General features: G+C 40.3%; 1 protein-coding gene across 5 annotated transcripts in view; it reads right to left on the bottom strand.

Moving 5' to 3' along the window:
• The window catches only part of dync1i1 (dynein cytoplasmic 1 intermediate chain 1), a 72,388-nt gene extending 47,361 nt beyond the window's left edge, over nt 1–25,027 (bottom strand). Inside the window, exons 1-7 of one of the 5 annotated variants that reach the window (XM_020707107.2) lie at nt 24,742–25,027; nt 23,498–23,663; nt 23,227–23,341; nt 22,136–22,223; nt 21,287–21,328; nt 20,253–20,312; nt 19,955–20,070 (exon numbers count right to left, since the gene is read on the bottom strand). In XM_020707107.2, the coding sequence (XP_020562766.1) occupies nt 19,955–20,070; nt 20,253–20,312; nt 21,287–21,328; nt 22,136–22,223; nt 23,227–23,341; nt 23,498–23,617 (541 nt within the window). In that variant the 5' untranslated portion in view covers nt 23,618–23,663; nt 24,742–25,027. Of the gene's footprint in view, nt 1–19,954; nt 20,071–20,252; nt 20,313–21,286; nt 21,329–21,877; nt 21,884–22,135; nt 22,224–23,226; nt 23,342–23,497; nt 23,664–24,741 lie in introns of all 5 variants that reach the window. The other 4 variants (XM_020707112.2, XM_020707106.2, XM_020707111.2 and 1 more) reach the window with 4 other exon arrangements.
• Nucleotides 25,028–25,165: the final 138 nt, after the last annotated feature.

Here is a 25,165-nt window from a genome sequence, read left to right as displayed (position 1 = left end):
GCCAACTAAAGGTGATGAAATTACTTAACACTGTGTTTTAGAAAAAGAGAACTTCTCAGTGTGAGTTTTCCAGCTTCTCTAGGTATTTCAACACATACTTGTTTCCACCTCATTCCATTCACGGGATGCTTTCTCTTTCCACCAACCGCTTAATACCTCTGCTCACTGCAGGATGACCGTTTAACAGGTATCCACCCCCTCAACACAGACGGGGGTCCACCTTGATGAAACTCTGCTTGGGGGCGCCCGTTTTGGCCAGCTTCACGCCCCGGGTAATGATATCCTCGGTAGCCCCAGTTGCCGCATCTGGCTGCTTCAATCTTCCCCCTTTGCTGCTTTCTGGCGCTGACCAGGTCCAGTCAATTCAGAGCAGCACAGCAGGTATGCAGGTGCAGCACAGAGATTTATAGAGCACACGAAAAATGTGTAAAAGTGTAAATGCAGAAAGAGCTGTGCGCCGCACACAACTGCAGCTGTGTCAAACTGTGACAACAGATAAACACAGACATAAACCAAATTTTGTGTTTTTGCACGAGCAGCTGAAATGTGAGCCCTAGAATGTCATGAAAATCTGTGAATTAGTGTGACTTGACATCGGTGCTGTCACCCTTTTCCTGATCCCATCCATCACTAGCTGAAAGCACAATAATAAGCATGAATGCCGGAAAGATTCAGAGAGATCCAACAGCTCAAACCAAATCAAAGGGACTGTGGGACACAGAAGGTCACACTTTATTGTGATTGCAAATGTCCTGTGGGGTCAGATTTCAGCATCTAATTTCAGGCAACTACCATGAATGCTGCAGGTAAAAAAAGAAAGAAAATTTAAGAAACGCCCCCACAGCAAAAGTCCTAGCTATTTTGGACAAATATATTTATATTACATATTTAACTAACATGTTTATCAAACCACCGGTTAGAACAAACTTTAAACTCCATTGCATCTCCACAAAAGGGGTGCAGTTATGGAATAATCAAAAATTGTGATATAATTAATAATATGAAGACGCTAATAAAACACTTTGATAGTTGTAGATATATATACTTTGGATATTCTGTATGTATGTTTATATTAATAATGTACAAATATGCTATTTTGCTGTCCTTTTTATCATATCGATTGTGTTCTGTGTTCGTATCACTCTGTGTTTAGATCTAAAGGCCTCTATGTATGTTTAGTTTGGGCTGAAAAAGACAGGGGGTGTTGGACTTGAGAAGCTTTTAGCTTCATTCAAAGCCCTTTTTCGAACTTTGAACATTCTGAGTATTTCTGTGATGTGACTATTTGTGGGATATCTTGCATTGTTATTTTTGGTTCAAACAAACAAACACATAAATAAATGAATAAAATCTTATAACCCTAAAAATCATTTCTAAAAATAGCAGATTATTATGTTTGTTTGTTTTTTATTACTACCGGTACATAAACTGTTTCAAAACAGTGAGTACTTTTTCTAATTTTAAGAGAAATATTTGAAATTGTAGTTTTTTTAAATAAATTAATTTACCATTTACCCATTTACCCTTTTAAATGGGTTACATAAAGAAAAACCTATGTTAGTAATTATGAACTCTTGAATTTTGAGTTTACGTCCTTTTTCATAAAAAACTAGTATAAAGTAACTAACTCCTCTGATTGGCACTTGAATTGTTAAATACATATAGGGCTAATGTTAGCCAACAATCACTCTATCACTGATCTGATTTATGAAATAAAGCAAAGTGATGTTTAGGGATGCCAAGGTTTGTACACTTTTTAGAAAAGGTTTTCCATTATCTTTCACATAATTTCCAAAACCAAGAATTAAACACATTTCATACTATTGTACTCAGTGCCGCTTAATCAAACAAGACACATATTGATACACTCTAGTTTGTCTGTCTTGTTGTTAATATTGCAGCCACTATATCATGGCCAGGTATAAAGGGAACTGCAGTAAAGCATGGAAGCTTACTGCATTTAATAATTTAAAAAAAAACCTTGTTATCTTCATTCTAATTTTTTTCAGGATTTTTGTTCTTATAATTTTAAGAACCCACTGATTCTTGATAGTCAGGACAAAAGACCCTCAGAAAATCTGACATACTGTTAAAAAAATATTTTGATTTTCAATATATTCATTGTTTTATACATTTTTAACCGTCATCTTCTATTTGATTGTTAAATGTTTTACAGTTATAAAGACTTAATGTTTTTCAATGCTGTGACTATTGTGATCAAATCAAGGACAAGAGAAATAACACAGGGCGTCTAACAACTAGTAGTCATACATTTGAGCAAATACGGTATATCTTTAAAAGAGTAATTATCTATAATTACCAGTCTTCACAATTCATTTAGATCTAACATAGTAAGCCAATATATTTAAAAAATATATATTTTTATCCATAAAAATACATTTTTTAGGAGGGACATGTTTTGTCCTGATTCTTAAAAATGAGTGAACCACAAAACCAAAGAACTAAAAACTAAAGTCATCTGCTCATGAAAACTATAAAATGAGCTCCAATTGGAAGTTGAAAAGCCACAAGGTGTCCATGTCATTGACATGATCAGAAGATTGTAGGTGTAATTCCCGCCTTGTCTGACCATATGTGGAAGTGTCCTTGGGCAAGACACTGAACCCCACCTTGCCTCTGGTGGAAGGTTGGCGTCAGTGTTCAGCAGCAGAGCCGTCATCAGTGTGTGAATGTGTGTGTGTGAATAGCACTGTGACTGTAAAGTGCTCTCCGCCTTTCAGGAAGGTAGAAAAGCGCTATACAAATTATGGCATTTATCATGATCCATTTTGTTTATGTGCTCGTCAAGATATCACCAGTCTGTTTTGCTCTTCCTAATGACTTTAACCCCCCCTCCCCATATCTCTCTCCTTTTCCCTCCTCTTCATTTCCGTCCAGTCCAACAAAAAACAAATACAATTAATATAAATAAAGTTTAGTCTAAGCTACAAGAAGGGTTTATTCAAATATACACCTTGTGTGTCAGGAGATTCATAACCCCTTTTGTAACAGTAAAATATGTCCAACATAGGAGCTCTTCAGCTATCATCTGTTTGCTCAACTGTTGGACAGGACAAGAAAAAATAAATAAATAAAAGAAAAAGAACTCGTTAAAGCCCAATTTCCTGGTATTTCAAAGCATTTCCCAATAGCAAGCTGAAAGCGGCAACTCAAACTGCATTTACGGCAACATAAATTCCCATCACCGATAGCGTGAGATGGAACTTCTGCCACAATTTTAATTTGAATCTCATGTTAAACTAATACATTTTTAATGTTTAACGCATCCAAAATATTTAAAATTGCATTACTTTGCCAAAACTTTACAGACAATTTCACTTTTTACAAACTTTTTAAGGACGTAGAAATTGCAATTTCCATTTCCAAAACTTTTCCAGGTTTTTCATGATTCCGTATGAACCCTGGGATGCAAACTAACTGCTGAGACTATTTTTGCTCAAGCATTTGCATTACTTCACTGCTTATAGCTCCAACATGGAGGAATAGAGAGTAACGGCATATTTAGATCACCATCACCTGCTATATGAAATCACAATAGTATGGAGTGTCAGGCATGCATTGGATTTTAGTGAGGAACAAAGCATCAACAAACCTTTTTTTTTCTGAACCCAATCCACAATAAGTACTAGTGTGCCATAATGTGTTAGTGCATGCTTGGAGTGATTGGCATAGTTATCAAAGAGACGTGGGTGTTTGTGGGGTGGGGTGGGGGGATGATAATAGGCCCCAGGTTTGTCATCAGTTAATTTATGGGGGAAGATCGGCAAACTTCTGTCGGAAGTCTGGAGGTGACTACTTAACTGTCACACCCCATCCAGCGCTTGCAGAAGTCATATTTTTTAAAAACACCAATAAGAAAAAAAAAATAGACTTGAGAGAGAAGAGTTGACAGATGTAGGGTAAGGGACTTGAAACCAAAATCTTTTAGGATTTTAAGGCATCCCACGCACTGGGAATAACCCCAAAACGTGATGTAGACATTCGCGTGGAGACACACGCTCAAAGTTTTCAGAGGCTCTGGAGTACCGCCAGTTAAAAAGACCACAATATAAGCTCTTTGTGCTGAAGAAGGAGGAGCCCAGACAGACATGAAAGGCTTCTCTAATGTGGCCCTAGCACGACACACGCTCACACATATTTATATACACGTGTCAACAAAATTGTAGGTCCTCTAAAGTTAATGAAAGAAAAACCCACCATGATCACTGAAATAATGTAAAAATGACAAAAGTAATAAGAAATAAAATGCATGTTAAATTTACCGTCAGACCTTATTTAAAATTTAATATTACAACAGTTTTAGGCCACCAAAAAAAAAGGAAAATTCTGAGATTTGAAGTACGTTTTTTAAAGAAAAAAACTTGTAAATTTAAGAGATTAAAGTCGAAGTGAGCATACAATGCAATAAGTGAACGCAGCACAGCAGAGCAGACCAAGCAAACTCAGTTCAACAGGTGAGCGGAATGATTATGGATAACGTTCCAAATGTTTGGAAGCTCCTTGGTTTCATTTACGACTTATTGATGTTTCATTCATTGATGGGTGGTTTGCAGGATCTCTGCAGCCAGTTGATGTAGATGTCAGTATCCCTGCAGATGTCTACTTCAATCCTTTCTTCCTCCACCAAAGACCACTAAGATCACTAAGCCTGTGTGACGCTTCCATTAGAGGAGGCGCACTTTTTGGCATTTTCATCGTTCTAAGGCAAATATAACATACTATTTCATTCATCTTTGTTGTTTTATGTTGAAACGAGATGTTTCAACTGGAGAAGGGGATGTATGTAACCCTTTTTTCCTTCCTCTTTGGTGTTCTGTGTGGGAATGACAGGTTTAAGACGTAAGGTTACAAATTGACTTCTGGGTATGTAAATTAAAAGGAAAATAAAGTCCTCTACACCCAAACGTGTCTCTGAGCTCCTTATTTTACATATGAAACTCTGCTTTACCAACACCGAACCCCGGAACCCCGGCTCCACTGACAAATTGATTTTGAGTCTCCAAAAGGCTCAAAATTTCTATTTTTTCTAAACCTATTCGGAAATAGAGCTTCACAAAATGCTCCACATCTTTCATCTTTGAGCAAGGCTCCAATAAACAGACAACTTTTGTGTTTGGTGTTTTTTCTCGTTAATGTATGAACTTTTTTCATAACTTTATGACTATTAAGTAGTAAATTTACGACTTTACTCTCGTAATTCAACAATTATGACTTTTATTCTTAGTAAATTTATAACTTTAAAGTCTTGATTAAAAAAACAAAAAATCTTTGTAAACTGGCTCTAAAACTCCATTGTATACAATGTTTTTAATAGAATTATTTAATAAATAAACCAATTAAAGTCACCGAAAATTAAAACAACTGCATATCTAGAAAATATTTAAAATTATTGATTTAATTATTCCTCGTATAATCTAATGACAAGATGTGTATGACAGTAAACATGGACCACAAAAGGGGAAGAAGAAGAGAGTTTTCTTAGAAGGTTAGAAATTAAAAGTTCAAGTGGTTTGTTGTCCCTGTGACAATAGCTACACATATTATTCAGAAGTTGAAGGTCCATTAGTGAGAATAGAAAATAGTAAGGATGCTGGATATCCCATTTCAGATCAAGACATCTGCAGGTTGCTAGAAAGCCTATGACTCAATGCCACACACTTGGATTACTGAATGGTTGGAGCTGTACAACATCAACAGGACTCTCAGGGCTCTCATTCCCAGAAGGAACGATAGCAGACACTGAGGACGGTTACAAGTACTTTGAAAACACAGGCAAATGGTAACATGGAACAGGCAACAAGGAAAGGTGCAACAGTCAAATACCTCCAATGAATAAGGTAAGTCCTGAGAAGTCAGCTCAATGGCAAAAACAAGACCCGGGCAATAAACAGCTATGCACTGCCAGTTATCAGATACCGTGCAGGAATAATAAGATACACAGATATACAGACCACAGATGTTAAGACACTGAAGCTCCTCGCTATACATAAGATAAAGACAAAGTCCCACTATCTGTCACTATCTTGACCCATTCCCTGGGGGAGTGGTGAGCTGCAGATGAGCTGCGCTTGGGAGGCAGGTCCCCCAAGGGCCCTCAGTGGGTGATGTTAATTGCTTGCCCTTGATATGCCCCCCCATTACCATTGCCCCCATTACCATTGTTCATTCTTTCATTACCCTCTGGGAATCAAACCCTGGATTGCTGCATGGTAGCCTTTCACCTTACCAACTGAGCTACCCAGCCGTGGAGGGTTCTATCACAAATCTAGCACCATGAGACTGTATGCTAGCCGAGGACTAGTGAGCATGGAAGCCACTATCCAGGATGAAACATCCAGGATGCATGAATACATCAAGCTCAAGGCCCCAACTGACAGTGTGCTCAGCTTCACTTTATAGCCTCTTACCGATGGCTAGAAAGGGCTGGCCTACAGGACAGCACTGAGCACCAGAGCCATAGAGGCTCAGATCTACCACACCAGACAAGACCCAAGGTGTGGGCTGTGCAAAGAGGCACCTGAAACAATCCAGCACATAACTGCAGGATGTAAGATGCTGGCAGGGAAAGCATACATGGAGCGCCACAATTAAGTGGCTGAAATAATATTCAGGAACATGTGTGCAGAATATGGACTGGAAACCCCAAGGTCAAAATGGAAAACACCTCTGAAGGTGGTAGAGAATGAGAGGGCAAAGATCCTGTGGGACTTCCAGATCCAGACTGATAGAATTGTAATAGCGAACCAACCAGACATAGTAGTGGTGGATAAAGATGGAAGTGATGGAAACATCAAGAAGGAACATGACAAACTGAAGAAATACCAGGGACTCAGAGAAGAACTGGAGAAAGCATGGAAAGTGAAGGTGACAGTGGTGCCTGTGGTAATTGGAGCACTCGGGGCAGTAACCCCCAAGCTGGAGGAGTGGCTACAACAGATACCTGGAAAGACCTCAGTCCAGAAACGTGCAGTACTAGGAACAGCTGAGATACTGCACAGGACCCTAAAGCAACAAGTCCTCTGGTAGAGGACCATAGCTTGGATGAGAAACCACCCGCAGAGAGTGAAAGTTTTTTGTTTTTTTTTAGGTATATTTATGGCCAAAAGCCTATGCAATCTGTTAAAGCAGAATACCAACAAACATAATTCTGGTCTAGCAGGCTAATTTACGGTTGCAATGGTAGTTTCATTTTCTTTGTTGAAATGTTCCTCTTTAAAATAATCTATTCAAAAAATCCTATTGGACGTGTTAAGAAACCACTAAAACTCCAAACAGTTTGTGCACTTTCATCTAATTTAGTGTCAACAACTTTGTTTAGTTATTAGTAAAAGAAAAAAATTCTAAATGCATAAAACATCCAACTTTATTAGAACTTCAAACCCAGTTTGCTAATTTGACAGAGTCCCCTCCCTCCTTTCCATTTGTTCTAATAAAAAATAATGTTAAACTTCATCATGGTTCATCAAGTCATGATTGTCACAGCAGGAGTAAAAATATTCCCCACACAACAGCACATTAGCAGCAGGACCTAATGTAAAACTGCTAAAGCTAAAACCACAGCATGATTTAGATTAAATCATTTCTTTACCACACTTCCCCACACACATCAAATATTGGAAGTTTGTGTGTGCGTGTGTGTGCGTGTGTGTGTGAGTGCTGTGAAGGAGACATAGGTCTGTGGAAAACTTTGAGTGCTGTGGACTCATAGAGTTTCTTTCTGTGGTTTTTTCTCTCATGATGCTCAGGCTGCCCCTTAAAAGTAGGGTCTGCCAACCAGACCATGGCATGATCGGAGCCCAACCGCAGCTTCTTGATTGAAGCCAAAGACTTTCAACTTTCCAAACTCCTAAAAAAAAACGGCAAAAAAGAAATGTAAAACAAAGAGGGAGGGAATTAGAATAAGATGGACCTAAAAGTTACTTTAGTAACTACATTTTTAAGCACTGTGTGTCATTGAAGGACCATTAGCGATTACGGCCTGTATTTACCAACCTGATGACAATATAGTTCTATTATTAAATAAGGGGTTAAAAGTTGAATTTTTAGATGTGCAACTCATTTATCTATGAAGCAACAACAGCACCGCCATCCAGTCTTGTTCCATTTTTTCAATGAATTAAAAGCTGGAAAAGCAGCTTATGTTGAAGATTAATTGTGTGATAATTATGTTACTATTATTCAATTTCACTTTATACTGAAACCTCGTCGAACCTCTGTCACCTCTGCTTGTTGGACTGGGGGAGGTTAAATACTACATGCGTCAAGAGTGCCCCCTTCTGGAGAAATAGGAAAGCACAGGAATGCTCCAGACCATCTCCAGTACACTTGATCTAAAATTGACTGTTAGATTGTAAAATGTGATAATCGTATAAAAATATAATATTTAGGTTAGTTTGGATCAAATTACAGAAAAAGGTGGTAGCCCAATTTGTTAGTCATTGGCAAAAATAAACATTTTTGTAGACCCATTAATCTTTAAATTTGATATAATGTCAGCAGATTTTGCTTTTAACGCAATGCCATATGAAAAAAAATTAACAAAATGTCTAAGTGGTGCAGGGGCGGGTTGTTGGAACAAACTACCACCTTTCAAATGGAAACCTCTGGAGGGTTGAAAGGATCTTGGAGAGCAGGAGAGACCACCCAGGCAAATGTTAAAGGCCCAGCATTATTTTACACGTGGATCAAAAAATGCAACACGGGGCGGGGTGGGGCAGGGATTCCAAAAAGTCAAGTTCAACAAAATACCAACCAAAGAAGAATAAAAGGGATGGGTTGAAAGAACAGGAGGAAACATGAAACTGTATTTTTGCTCATCTTAAGAACTCTTTTTTTTTTCTTCAATTTTACTGAAGGGAGACAAAGTCAGAGCGAGATGAAGAGCGGGTTCAGATGCCCTGCGTGGTGGTCGTGGGAGAAAATTGCAATCAGATGTGACTGACTTGGAAAAGCTAACACACACTGAAAAAGTTTTTTTTCCAATGTTATTCTGTGTTTTTCTGGGCTTGGAGAACTAGACCATTTGACAAAAATTGCTTTGGACTGTGTATCAATTGTACTGTGAAACAGGTGTAAAGGCTCGAGCTTGTGAGAGCAATAGAACATGAAACTACGCTTTAGAAGGTTTAAAAAAGAGAGAAGTAGAAGATGATGAGTTGTGTTTGGAGGAAAAACAGTAACAGAGATTGAAATAGCAGAACCTCATGTCCGTGTGCATGTCAAGCAGAAATCCAACAGTGCTAGTGTCAAAAACGTTTTCAGAAGAATGAAAATAAGCCAACATAAAAACAGTTCTTATAATAAACATCCAACACAAAAAACTCTAAATACATTTATGTCAGGTTCTTGTAGGGATTCTGGATTGGACAAACACTCACACACACACACAACAACCCGATCTGTTTGGACTCTTCTGGTCGTCTGGCTGAAACAATATATGAGACGAGTGCTTCCATATGTGGGTGCTTATACACATATTCACACCTTCATAGATGCAAAAAGGAGCGCATGAGTGTTGATCTTTACCAAATACAGATTTTCTCCAAAACTTAGATTAGATTAGATTAGATTAGCTTTATTATCATTGTGCTTAGTACAATGAGATTTAAGCATCGCCATCAGTGCAAGAACAGCAAGGAAGGGAAAAATAATTAAAAAAAACATCGTAACACAATAAAATCAAACAAACAGTATATACAAGTGTGCAAATATAAACTGTAAACTGTAATGAAGAGTAATGAAGAGTGCCGAAATAATTGTGCAAAATTGCGTATGAAAACTGTGTGTGAACATGTCAAAAGTGCAAGAGGTGGTAATGAGGTAGAGAGTTGACACTGTGGACAGAGAAGTAAACAGGAATATGGATTTTATCTGTGCAATTTGGAACTGAGGATTGTTATTGCTTTTGGAAAGAAGCTATTTTTAGTCTTTTAGTCTTTAGTCAAAACAAACTTAAAACAACAGAATTGATTATCCTGTATTGCAGAAAATGTCACTGAGTGACATAAAACTAATTGTTTAACACCTGCCAATAACTGAGGGCATAAGACTGGAATACTAACCCAAACATGTCAAATGAACTTCTTTAATTACACTTTGTCAAATCCTGAGTTTATGGATCTTAAGGCAGATTCTACTAAAAAACCCTAAAAAGTGCATCTTTCAGCAGCTGAAGATAAGAGCATAGATTTCATATGAGAACTGGACGGAGTGAGTGGGAGGTCTCCTATAGCAAATGGCTAACTTCCAAACAAAGTCAATTTTTTGACAATACTGATGCCGCCATGTTGGAGCCAGATGTCATCAGTGAGCAGTGATTGGTCTAAGTTGGGATGAGTCAACATTTCTACTGCAACCACTCTCGCCAATCAGGAGTGAGCTTGTTAAAAGGCCACACCCCTATCAACTGAAAGCAAGATTGGGAGAGCGTGTTATTAAAACGTTTCAAACGTTCGACGTAAGACCGCGTTGGAGGCACTTGATTGGTCAGTTTATAACGTGAAGGAAAAATATGAAAAAAACAATTAGGATTATCAAGAACATGTTATGACAGGTATCAGAGCAAGAAAGGTTATTCTGACAGACAGAATGACTGAGTAATAACTGTTTATTTCTCTATAGACGTCTATGGGCCTTTTCAGTGGGTCCTTACTGTTTGGAACACCACAGGGAAGGGGGCCGCTCAGTCCAGATCCTAACAATTTGGCTGGGTTTGGTCATAGTTTTTAATTGAGGATTTTGCCGTACAAAGAAAGTTAGCTTTAGCATTATTGAGTATTGCTAATATAGTATTGAAGAAATATAGATCTATCAAAAAGAACTGCAACCTCTTTAAAATATAGGATCAGTAACAAGTTGACAAATGATGTCGGGAAAACACCAGTGGCTACACAGTTAATCCACAAATATGTTGTCAGTGGTCACCAATTAGTTAATTTAAAGTTTGTTTTTTAATTGCTTCCATAAGGAAAATGTGAGACTTGTGTATTTCAGTGTGTCAGAGTGCACCTCTCTATGGGTGTGTGTCTGTTTACTTTAGTGCACAGAAGCATGTTTACCAGTCTGAAAGCAGTGTGTCTTTTCAAAGTTGTTGACACTAGAGCCAGCACACGATGCTTAGCATTAAACGCCATTAACAGTCAACTAAATGTGAAAAACTACAGCCAATATACCTAAGCAGCAACACTGATGCCATACTGAGAGTGAAAACTAATGAGGCAGAAAATACTGCAGAGGCAGAAAAGAGAGGCTCGGACAAACAACGTCAACTCTCAACCTCCTGAACTTTTCACCCCAAACAGGGGTTTTCCAATGTGGTACAATCAAATTATACATAATTGCACAAAAAGATTTACCTCTGAAGCATTCATTTCAATTGACTGCAGACAAGCATTGCATACTAGAACAACCTCTAAGCTCCTCTGTTGATTCGAAGAAGCCACTCATTTCTGCTCAGCTTTTTGTAGTCTTTAGTTATTTGTTTCTCATATTTACTTTCGCCATCCAAGTTTCACAGATTTATTTCACAGACTTTTTAGAGGAAAACTAATTTAAATCAAAAGTCAATATTGCAGCTATAGACTGTATAGAACATACCGGTAACAAGAGTTATCAGCAGAACTGAAAAACAAAAAAGCTGAGTCAAAGAACCAACACTTAACAGTGTTTATGTCAAAGCAGTGGATCTAAAAGAATAGAACTGGACCAGTTCTTTTTCTGTTCAATGCTGCTGTTACATTTTAGTTCAAAGATGCTATAATATAAAAAGATGTTCCTCTCCTTATTTCAAAATAACGATGAAACTATCAGCATAAGCTACAATTGTGCTCATAAGTTTACATACGCTGAAAGAAATGATTAATTCTGGGCTATTTTCAGAGAATATGAACGATAACACAAAATGTTTGGAATAAGCCATTTACTGTTAAACAACAGTGTTGATTCTTTTTAAATCATGACAAACTTTACAAAGGGCAAAAATCAAAAGTTTACATCCATCCCTCTTCTTCCTCTATCTGGGACTGGGTCATGGGGGCAGCAGTCTAAGCAGAGATGCCCAGTCTTCCTTCGCCCGAGTCACTTCTTCCAGCTCCTCTTGGCGGACCCCGAGGCGTTCCCAGGCCAGCCGACAGACATAGTCTCTCCAGCGTGTCCTGGGGCCTCCGCCCAGTGGGACATGCCCGGAACACCTCCCCAGGGAGGCGTCCAGTCGGCATCCGGACTAGCCATCAACTGGCTCCTCTTGATGTGGAGGAGAAGCGGTTCTACTCTGAGCTCTCCGCGGGTGACCGAGCTTCTCCCCTTATCTCTAAGGGAGCGCCCAGCCACCCTACGGCGGAAACTCATTTCAGCCGCTTGTATTTGGGACCTCATGACCCGTAGCTCACGGCCATAGGTGAGTATTGGATTGAAGATCGACCGGTAAATTGACCACAACGGACCGATACAGCGACCGCATAACTACGGACGCCGCTCTGATCCGCCTGTCAATCGCACGCTCCGGTCTTCCCTCATTCGTGAACAAGACCACAGGATATTTAAACTCCTCCACCTGGGGCAAGAACACTCCACCCACCGAGAGATGGCAAACTACCTTTCAGTTTACATCCCCCAGTTTTTACAGTATATGTCCTCCATCATGAGAAAAATGCTAGAAGAACATGCTAAGAACACCAAAAATTAAATCGTCACTATAGTGGGTCTTAAATTTTTCTCTAAAAGCAAAATTCAGAGCACAGTATTTTTTCTACAACTATACTAGTAGATCATATTATGAAACAAAATCAGAGGAAATTTGAATTTTGTCTTTGAAAAATGTTATTATTATCTAACTTATGGGTTGAATTAAAATGCTGTTTGCTTTTCTGCAATGTTTTGTACTGAACACACATTCATTATCCTATACTGAGCTGAACATGCTTAATTGACAGAATTAGGATGTTACATAAGTATACCAGTGCCAGAGTAGAAATAAGGAGAAATTTTTTAATAAAAGGTCATCTAAAAGTGCATTTACTCGACATAAACTATACGGAGAAGCAGAACTCCTGAGTCATCTATTTGTGTCATTGTCCCATCTTATCTACACTGTGTATGACCGCACTCTTCTGTAACCAGATTCAGATGTTTTCTCCCTGCTTTTTCAAACAAACCCTTTACTACCAACAGCACATCCATTCATCCCAGCTAAAGCATCAATAAATAGCTGGAGCCAATGTTGACTGGCCCTAATCAGATTGCCTGTCACAATGGGAACCTGGAACAGGCAGATCAGTGAGCATCCAATGGAGAAACAAAAACTCAGATGAACTGCAACAGGTCACAATCACAGGACAACAAATGTGTCCCGGAAATGAAAAGCCTCATCATTAACTCAATTTAACAAGTCACAAACATTAAAACACAACTGCTTGTGTGAGAACACAAACCAATCCAAATTGATCAAATCTGCCTTCAGGCTTCGACGTACACACTCCATAATCAGCGTGTTCATCTCACAGATACGGGCATGACAGCTACAACTGAGCGTGACGACAGATAGGAAAGTCTTTTAGGTCATGACTTCATGAACCCACAGGAACATCAAAAGGCAGTTCTTGAGAAAATATCTTTATCATACAAAAATGGTCACATATCATTGTTGCCCCGCCCACAACTCAGAGGTGAATTTTCTAATCTTCTGCTTTGCAGAAACTATGTCCTAGAAACAGTTTTTTCATTTACCGTAATTTCCGGACTACAAGCCGCTACTTTTTTCCTGCGCTTACAGCCTTGCGGCTTATTCAGTGACGTGGCTAATTTATGGATTTAATTGGCGGCCGCCATGTACATACTTTCGAACTCAGTGAATAGTTTGAATTCTAGCACAAGGCATTTATATTCAACACACCTCTTAGCAGCCAAACAGCATGGACTTGACTTCAGGTCTTAGACACTTCAGTCATGGTTCAACAAAATGAAACACGCATGCCCGGCCGCATCCCAGAATCCTTTGGGGCCATTAGACCCAACTTGCATGTGATCGCCGCTACAATATGATGAAGCTTTCAAGTTAAAAGCAATCGTTAAAAGCAGCGTAAAAAAGTCCACCGTCACCAACGGGTTTGGAAAAGCCGGTTTGCTGCGTAACGGAGAGAACAGCGCATGGAGTGAATTTACACTCCATTTTAAAAGCGGAATTTTGCTTTGAAAAACTCACAGCCTCCGTGTGAGCTGGAGACATCTTCTCCTGCTGATTGAGCTGCGGGGCCGATGGCAGTCTGATGGCTCCCACACGTAACAACGCATCCGCCCCTCATACACAAAACGTACAGTTTTAAGTCCGATTGCTCTGCACAGAAACTATTTGCTCCTTACACCGGCGCAATGGGGACGAAGTGCTCCTCCTTGAAGCCGCCCTGGCCAGAGGTGTCGCAGTAGATAGGAAGGGGAGACAAGGAGCGCGCGGGGCGGGAGCGGAGCGCAGAGGCGTCCGCGGAGTGCAGAGGCTTCTGAATTCTGACGCACGCGCCGCACTGAGGCGCGCGCTTTTCAGTCGCCGCTGCTGTATTTTACCGGTGTGTTTTTTAACCAGTCCTGTTACTCCCATAACGCTGCTGCGACACAAGCGGAAGGAGAGCTTTACCCGTTCACCCCTCCATGCACTGCTGATACTTGCTCATTCTTAAACACGTACAACAGTATGGCGAGCCGGGCATTGGCCGCGCCTTTAGCCCCTAAGACTCATGGGAAATGTGGAATCGCGGATGTAAATTTCCTCATTATAACTGAGGGATGTAATGTTGATTATATGGTTACTGTTTGTAATTTTATGTGTGATACCTAGATTGTCAATAAGTAAAAAAAAATGAAATAAAAACACCATAACTGAGGAACTTGTGAACAGAATATAGGTCCATGCTGTTTGACAGATGTCGATACACTCAAATACGTGAGCCAGAGGCAAAGCTGGCACCACCCACAATGTGCTAATAAATTGCACTCACTCTGGGATGCTGGCCTTGATCTGTCAGGATGACAATATCGCCTAACACATGCGCGGCTTGTACTCTGACACGGCTTGTGTATGTATAAAAGCAGTCAAACACGTGAAAATGGGTGGGTGCGGCTTGTAATCGGGTGCGCTTTGTAGTCCGGAATTTACAGTAATTAAAACACTTTGAAATAAAGATGATGGAGATGTCCTTAATGCAAAATTGGAACATAATTCACTCTTGACTTTTAAACAGCCAATTCCAAAAGTATAAAATACAGCATTATGTACATTATTAGGGACCAACTATCATAAAGTATTACTGCTTCTGGTTTCAGCTTAACAAGTTTTAACACAAAGACAAAAGTTATTGGTTTATTTAAACCACAAAGCAACAAAAGAAGAAGAGTAGAGAGAACATATGGTGGCTGATGGATACTTAGTTTGTCAGAAAAGAGACTAAACACAAACAGTTGGATTCCTTGGGTCAAGTAAAAGCAGAAGAAAAAAAAAGGGCAGAACATTTCAAAAAGTGGATAGGCTCCAGCAACCCCATGACCCTAAAAGGGATTCAGCAAGCTCTGAAAATGGATAATGGATGGATGGATGGATGGATGGATGGATGGATGGATGGATGGATGGATGGACGGATGGACCAATGGATGGATGGATGGATAAATGGAGGGATGGATGGACGGATCACATGGGTCACACTTTCGGTCGGAATAAATCATTCGCACATGTGCAGTAGGGTTTGAAAAACCAGAAGAGGATGCGAGTTCCGCCGAGCAGATATTTTTTTTCTTCAAACTTTATTGAATGTAACAATTCAATACAAAACAATGTTAAACAGTGCCGAGCGGCTATATACATTGACGTGTCAGCTCGGTAATATACGAGACGATCTTCTAAACGTGCTTTTAATAATGTTACGGTTATTATGAAACACCTGTTCGCTCATCATTTGAATTTTAACCCGTTTGGTCAGTGCTTTTTCTGAACGGAGCCGGAAAGAAGCCAGGATTAGCAGTATGCTAACATGGGCTAACAGCATTAGCTTTGGGTGGCGCTGCAATCTGAATCCTGGCTGCACGTAGACATGTGGGAATAACCTCAGCCTTTATTTAGTCGGGACACGACTGGAAACACAAATCCACGTGATTGTTTGAACGGTTTCTAAGGACTGAGCAACATTTCTGCTTTAAAGATTACAACGCCCCAAAGCGCTGTGTGTGTGCTGACGATCCGAGCTCTGCTCAGACACACACTTTTAGACCCGGTTCTGAGTTCGGTAGCTGGTACCCCAAGAACTGCGGGACGGATCGCAGTCTTAAATCTCCCAAACATAGCACTCATTTAACAGAGCACCCCCCCCCCCCTTCCCCTCAAACACAAAGCTGTAAGTCCGCGCTCCGCCGGTCCACTTGTCTAGTTAACGGCGGGAGCGGACTACTTCAATAAAATTCAATAATCAATCAAATAAAATAAATAAAGTAAAAAAGTAAAATAACGAATAGAAATTATATAAGAACAAAAATTTTAAAAATAGCACCTCCGACGATATCATCGTGGTTGACAGCAAACATCGTCCACGGCCAATTTAGGGGACATCGCCACAACCCTAATGGACTGATGGATGGACTGATGGATAGATGGATGGATGGATGGATGGATGGATGGACCGATGGATGCATGCACCGATGGATGGATGCACCGATGTATGGATGGATGGATGGACCCATGGATGGATGGATGGATGGATAGACCGATGGATGGACAGATGGATGGATGGATGGATGGATGGATGGATGGATGGATGGACCGATGGATGGATGCACCGATGGATGGATGCACCGATGGATGGATGGATGGATGGATGGATGGACCTATGGATGGATGGATGGATGGATGGATGGATGGATGGATGGATGGATGGATGGATGGATGGATGGATGGATGGATGGATGGATTGATGGATGGGTGGGCGGATGGATGGACGGATGGATGGACGGATGGATGGACCGATGGATGGATGGACTGATGGATGGATGGATGCACCAATGGATGGACGGATGGATGGATGGATCGGTGGATGGACCAATGGATGGATGCACCAATGGATGGATGGACCCATGGATGGACGGATGGATGCACCAATGGATGGATGGATGGATGGATGGTTGGATGGATGGATGCACCAATGGATGGATGGATGGATGGATGGATGATTGATGGATGGGCGGATGGACCGATTGATGGACCGATGGATGGATGCACCGATGGATGGATGCACCGATGGATGGATGGATGGATGGATGGATGGATGGATGGATGGATGGATGGACCAATGGATGGATGGATGGATGGATGGATGATTGATGGATGGGCGGATGGACCGATGGATGGACCGATGGATGGATGCACCGATGGATGGATGCACCGATGGATGGATGGATGGACCCATGGATGGACGGATGGATGCCCCAATGGATGGATGGATGGATGGATGGATTGATGGATGGGCGGATGGATGGACGGATGGATGCCCCAATGGATGGATGGATGGATGGATGGATTGATGGATGGGCGGATGGATGGACGGATGGATGCACCAATGGATGGATGGACAGATGATGGACCGATGGATGGATGGACGGATGGATGGACCGATGGATGGATGGACGGATGGAGGGATAGTTGGATGGAAATTTCAGACAGAATTTTACACTATATAATTTAACTTAGAAGTTTTCGAAATGCCGACTGTTTCCACAAAAAAGATCCCAGCTTTTCTTTCTCAGCTTGTTCACAAACAAGTGGTAGGCGAAAAACAAAACCAGCGGGTAGCTGCAACCAGAAAATGAGACTCTTGCAAGATGGAGTCGGTAATCAACAAAAGGAACTGGCCTGAACAAACACGCAACTTCAAATGCTGGCAGGTGCAACCATCTGACTCTGTCTTCTTTTTGCAGACACACAAGCTTTGTGGTAGCCTGCGAAGGAAGGGTCTCCTGAGGCCGAGGTCACCTCCTATTAGACCACCACAGTTCTGCTCTGGTTTCCAGATGTGCTCACACTTGCACACACACACCTACACACACACACACACACCCACCTGCACACACAAACCTCCTGAACATGCTCTTGGAGGCAGAAAACACAAACAAACCTAAACGGAGCCACGTATAGCCTTGCTGCAGGCACTAACCAGTCACAGCGTGCATATTTATTTATTCGTGTGGAGTGTGCACAGACCGTCTGACCTCTAGAAAGCGCATTGTTAGTCTTGTCATGTACATTTTGCAACAGCTGGTTGTTGGTTTGTTAGGTCATCAAACAAGTGAACAACTGTGACCAAGACCAATCACATTTGAGCTAAATGCTAGCACATATATGTGTTTGTGTGTCTGACAACCCACAATGCACTTGATGAATACATGATCTATTCCTGGGCATTTTGAGGAAATGGGGGAGTTGAAGCAGGTCGTTTGGAGGCAGATCAGAAAAGATGCGTGTGTGTGTGTGCGGGTGTATGTGTGCGTCGTGGTTGCGGGTGGTGGAAGGAGGCAGAGGAATCCACACCAGACCATCTATTATAATGACACGAAGCAGGAAGTACAACCCCTTTCACAGTCACATGGCTGCCAGCTGTCTTGGCAGCTAATGGAGGGGAAGATAAAGCAAGTAATCGTGTGAGTGTGTGCTTGGACGTTTGGATGGACGCTGTGTAAGTGGAGAATTATTCCTCCTTACATTCTAACATGTGAAGAAGACAATTCTGAATAAAGGGTTTGCATTTGCCAGGAGCAAAGCATTAAAGCTCAATTACAATTCCAGCTGTCCTTCATCCAAGTATTCATTTACTTCCAGTAAAGAAATCCTCAAATCTACATGTTCTAAACCACCAGTGGTTCTAATGCAGGAATAAAGCTCAGCTCCAGTTTGGCAAAACTACACACAACCCATCCTTCCATTTTCTTAACCTGCACTATCTTTTTTAGGGTCATGGGGTTGCTGGAGCCTATTCTGGCTACTGTTGGACGAAGGCAGGACACCCTGGACAGGTTGCTAGTCTGTCGCCATCAGTCCCACACAACTGAACAACAGTTTAGAGAAACCGGTTAACCTTTGAGGCACGTTTTTGGACTGTGGGAGGAAGTGCCAGTAGAAAACACACACATGCACGGAAGAGATGCAAGATCCACACAGAAAGGTCCCAGCTGGGGTTCAAACCACAGCCTTATCGCTCTGAGGCGAGAGCGCTAACCACTACACCGACGTGCAGCCCCAGCTACACATGGTGCATAAAATCAGTGAATTAGCATAAATGCTACTTCTTGTACCTCTGCTTACATTTTTTAATTTAACGTTAGCACAATTACTAAAGAAACCGACCCCCTTTGTTTGTTTAAAGCGCTAGTTAAATAAAAATCATGTCTTTTCGGCCCCGATCCGATTCAGAGTCATTTGATTTTGAGAATCTGCTGCCGAGTCCAGATCTGATACTTTTGTAATGCATTTGAAAAAACAAACTAATCTAGGTTGTTCCCTATTTTTATTTTATTTACCTTATTTTATCATTGAACACTTCTGTGAAGTAGCTTGAACAAAAAAGTACAATTATTAATAACTACAAAAATAGTTAACTAGTAAAAAATGTGCAAATGTAACCATAAAACTGAATTAAATAAATGCAGCAGCTTGACTTAAAATATCTATCAGGCATGTAAACAAATAAAGGAAATAAAAGTTCAACAGTGTCATAAAGCATAGTCAGCTTTTTAAAAGTGAACTCTTAATGCTTACTATCGTTCTCTGGCCTAAAGTCTAAAAGAATATTGTATTTGATCAAAGTTTCTCCATGAAATAATATCGACCTCATCATTGCAAATGCAGCAATAACAGCCCAGTAGATCATAAACGTGTCTGAATTCACTTCAGTGTAACCATGTAAACTTGTACCTTCAGACAGGTGAGTGTTGACTGGTGTTTGTGTCTCCTTGCAGTAAAAAACCATCTCTTTGGGGGGGAAGTCCACCAGTGTGATTTTAGAAGCTCCCAACCTCTGCATTCTGCGCCTAGAAGTGACAGAAGATCAGCTCATTACCATGTTTGTCTTATTCAAAGGAGAAAAAAACAAGATTTTCAAATGCAGTAAAAAACGTTTGTACTATTTACTTAAAGTCAGATATCCTGAATTAAACATCCAATGACAAATCAGATGATCTGCAGGTTTGGGAACAAAAGGAGAAAGCTGTACCCGAGCTCAGAATCAGCCTGCAGCTGCAGCACAGAGGGGTCTGTGTCCCACTGCAGTGTCCTGATGTCACCAGCAGGGGGGGCAAGAGAGGACATGCATGTTTACAAGCATGATAACAAACTTGTTACAAACACACAAAGGGTGGAACACCTCTGAGCACAAAAACATGTTATCACAAGAATGCAGACACACAAACACACTCACTTGTAGTCTAAAGAAAAATTTCAATCTTTCATTTTTACAGACTGCTTAAGGGACACTTCAATTTGACTACATCTCAACACATTTTGTTTTTTCAAGATTTCACACATTTATGATGTGCATCTAATGAATCCTGACTTAAGGAAAACAGTTTTTTTATTTCTATTTACTGTACATATATATGGTAAACTAATGTGCTCGTTTCCAAAACATATTTGAGGTCAAAAATCTTTAACGGTAATTTACAAAAACTCTAAAACTCAAATGATTTTCATGTTTTCAACTGAGAATAATAACTGCATTTTACAACTACAATTCAACTAAAACAAAATTTTAATACATTTAAAGTCTCACTCCAATTACTTTATGAAGCTGTTATAAAAGAATTATGATTAAAACTCAAAATTCTGTATATGTAGTTTTCTAGGTAGCAAGTAAGTATTTGGGCTTTACATGGTGGGGAATTAAAGTCTGACATGGCACCTGTCGACAAGTGCCATGTCAGAGACAAAGGGATGTTTATCACACAAACACATGGCGCACAGGTGAGAATGCCGAGTCATTTCTGTCAGGAGGGCTGTCTGACAGTAACACAGGTGACACTTTAAGCAGCACTGTCCACAGCCTGTGACAGCTGAAATGACCTCTGTGACCCAGCTCATGCGGGGGGAAATCTTTCAAGCTGCCGTTAACCGGAGGCTTCAGGGCTTCAGACAACAGCAGAGATGAAAATAGATGGGGGCATCGGGACTGTTTCAATGGAGGAAACACCTCCAGGAGACCACCTCCACTAAGGAGAGGTAAAAGAGGGGGTTTGATGTGAAAATGCTTACCTTGAGCTCTGTGCTTGGGACTTGTTTTTAGAGTAACCTGACCTATGAGGGGACACACACACACACACACACACACAGACACACAACTACAAATGGAGAAGCTCAAAATGGCAAGATGTAATCCAAGGTGGATTTGATGGCCGGGTGTTTTAATCCAGGCATAAACTGTTATTTGTAAAATACTATAGGTAAAAAGAAAAAGAGAAGCTTCTGCTTCAAACTGGGTTGACTTTGTCATGTTCTTCAGCCACAAGTCCACCTCTGGCCACACCAGAAGATCGAGGCTAATGATCCCTGAAGGCACCACCCACACGTCAACCTCACAAGACAAAAGCAGGAAGCTTTTGATGACCACTCTTTGCCTTCTAGAATTCACCTCAGAACCCACCACATGGGTCCACAAGGATGACATTACCACGCTACCCCACGTACAATACATTTACATATGCAATATAAATATTAGATTTCTAGTTTTTATGCAGGACAGCGGCTAATAAAAGGCAAGACAGAGGTCATCAAAATGTTGATGATATAAATACGTGACAATTTCACTTCATTCATGATCTGAGGTGGTAAATGATCCATCCTTACCTAAACCTGTTTTTCCAGAAATTAAAGAAAAAAATAGAAGTCACAGTCAGGAGCCAGTTTTTCTTTCCATTATGTTGAGCCTTATTTGCCTACGATTCGTATGTTAATACCCCTAATATTTTGCTTCCAATCACTATATTTTTTCTTGGCTAAATTCAAAAATATGACATTTTTAGCTTCCAAAAACAAGTGATCAAAACTCCAGCAAGGCGACAGGAATTCCTTGAAGTTGTGGTTAAGTGTTTGAATTCTACCGACCTTCCTGCTGCGCCTCCATCAGCTGAGTCCTGGCTTCCTGTCTCACTGGGCGTACTCACGGATTTGCAGGGTGAAATAGGAGTCGGGACTAAAAGACAAGAAATAAAAAAAAAAGTATATTCACTTGAAAAGAGCATTTAAAAGCCGAGGTAAAACTTGTAGTAACATTTTAAAGTATATCAAAACGTAAAACTAAAGCATAATTTAACTAATTTAAAGACCCACATGATAAAAAAGAAAAACCTGTGTTTTGGGTGTTTTTAACATGTTCATGTTCTGGAGTACATACAGTATATAAAGAAATTTAAGCTCAAAATTGCAGTTCTCAATATTTCTTTATTCAAATTGCTGTGAATCAGGAGCAGATGAAAAAAAGCAGTTTGAAAGAGAGCTTATTGGAGACAGAAAAACTAAAGGCGAGCCACAAGTTCACTGCAACGGGGAGGGGAAGAGGGGCGGCAAAGCTCCCCACCAACGGTCCAGCCAACAACTCAGAGGTGAATGTTTGATGACCTATTGCCGCTCTGCAGAAACTATATCCTAGAAGAAAATCAAAGACTTTTGGATTTTTTGCGCAAAATAATCATAATTATACTCGGAGTTGGACTTGTTGTTTTTTTTTAAATATGGTAAAAGCCATAAACCTCTATATCGCTTTTGTACTTCTACACACATTTGCACACTAAAGGCAGCTCCGCTGGCTTACATGACGCAAACCTCGACCACCAGGAGCAAGGGGGGGCTCCGTGTCTTCCCCAAGGATACCTAACACAAGGTAGGAACCAAAACCTTCAGTCAGAGGTCAGCCGCTCTCCTTCTGAACCACGGCCACAGCTATATTTTAAATAAATTGAGCTAATACAGAACAAATGTAACTGTAACCCTGTTGCGCTCCAGCTCAGCCTTTAGGTCACGTGCTGTTTAAGTGTGCTGTGCTGCTAATGTAATGTAAAATTGTTAGAGAGCCCCTGTTTTTTCAGAATTTACCAGTGAAAGGAAGCATTGTATGGTAAGGCCACAGGATTGTGATATTTTTAATCAAAGTGAAAGTGATTTCTTTTCTTTTTTGGCATGAGACTACATCATGGTACCTAGTGGAGGTTCTGGAGAGATGCCAATACTCTGTAGCAGAGCCTCCGTCTCCCTGCGCTTGCGATCCAAGTCGGAATCTTCAGGGGTCACTTCTGTTTTTTGCTGGCTCTCTATCTGTGAAAAATAAATACCAAAAAATAATTTTAGCGCGGCTTATTGACACTCCCAAACAAACTCAGCCTTATCGGTGTCACAGCTAGAATGCAACAAGTTATTCACACAAAGTTCAAACATTGCAGAGACACACTCGACTGTTGGGGTGAGACTCACTTTTTTCCTTACCTCTTTCTTCTTCCTCTCCTCCTCCTTTCTCTTTTTTTCCTCCCTAATCTGGGCCAGGCGTTGTTTCTTGCGCTCCAGCTCAGCCTTTAGGTCACTTTTGTCTGACATGTTGTGCTGGAAAACTTTGATAGTGAGCCCACTGTCACAATATGCCCTGCATTAAAAAGCCAAAAGGGTTATTGGCTTGTCCTTTAGGCCCAACTAAGTGTTATCCATCTCTATGTACGCCAAAAACCACTATTTCAGCAGTTTTTTAAAAAGTTATAACCCAAAAAGCATGTAGACAATCTAAAAAGACCTTTTAATGGTAAATATAGACCAGGGGTCTGAAACCTGTAACACTAAAAGAGCCAAAAACTCAGCGAGAGCCACTTAACCTTTTAGAAAAAGACACTGTGTATTTATGTATCGCAGCTAAACTATAAAACTTTCGAATATTTCCAATAATTAAATTGTAAAAGTGCTATATTTTTCTACTACTCTAACTTCTAAACAAGTTCCTTTCAAACTAAAGGAATAGGATTGAATAGGATCCTCTTGCTGCAGCAGATTGAGTCGAATTAAAAATACAAGAAAAGTATGTCAATTATGGCATCATAATGACAAAAACTAGACACTGTTGGGCAGCATAGTTAGAATATATGTCTAATTTAACTAACTCATTTAAAATAAATTCAAATTATTTCCATTTTCCTTTAACGTCAAACAGCTGCAATGAAGGGATAAAAAGATCTGCTCAGGTTGCAGACCCCTGATATAGACTGTAGTTAGGGTAAAAATGGGTTACATGTCTTTATTCAAGATGATTATATTAGAAAGTGCAAAATAATGTTGTAATATACATTTAAAAACTGTTGTAAAACATGTTAAGGTCTAATTTTCTGTGCTAATGTGTAGCTATCATAATTAAAGGAAAACTGTAGACACTAGCATTGGTGCGAAAAAATATGGTTGTTTTTCTCATTTTTAAAAAGTTAGGAATAAAGGAAAATCTCAAGAAGATGCAGCTACACACATCAAATGAAATATAGAATTAACACAGGACAGAATTAAAGAATTTTGACAGGATAATGCAATCACAGCTAGCTAATTATTCCAATGTGACGGCGTTTGGACTCTAAGGCAATTCCAAAGAACATTTTTCTGACAAAAGCTTAAACATTATGATTGTAGTAACGCAAAAAAACCAAAAATACACGTAACATGACTGTCTTTAATTATACCTTAGCTACCTCGTAATGCTAATGATGTCTCACCGAGAAAGATGCTGTCTCACTGCTGGAACCCGAGATGAATCCTCTGACGTTGCATTCAAGCACACTTCATCGAGGTCGTTTCTTTCACGAACGAAAATGGCTCCTTTGAGCTATCAGTGTTAGCTAGTGTTAAAGCAGGGCTTGTCATAAAATGACGGTGGAGCTTAAAGCAGGTGCAGCCCACGCCGATGCATCCCTGGAAGAAGCTGGAGGATGACACCGAGGACAAGGGGGAGGAAATTCCTCCTTTTTGATGACACTTTTCGTGATGGTCAATGTCGCCATCTTGAGGCTGTTCAGAGAAATCGGAGCATCAAAGAAATATAGCCTTCAACAAATACATTTCAGTATAGTAAAATATAGAGCATCTTTATTTGTCTAACATATAGTATAAAATTGT

Source organism: Oryzias latipes, chromosome 11 (genome assembly GCF_002234675.1).
Source record: "Oryzias latipes chromosome 11, ASM223467v1".
NCBI lineage: Eukaryota > Metazoa > Chordata > Actinopteri > Beloniformes > Adrianichthyidae > Oryzias > Oryzias latipes.
The sequence above is the reverse complement of the archived record's forward strand: the minus strand, read 5'-3'. Positions and strand labels throughout refer to the sequence as shown.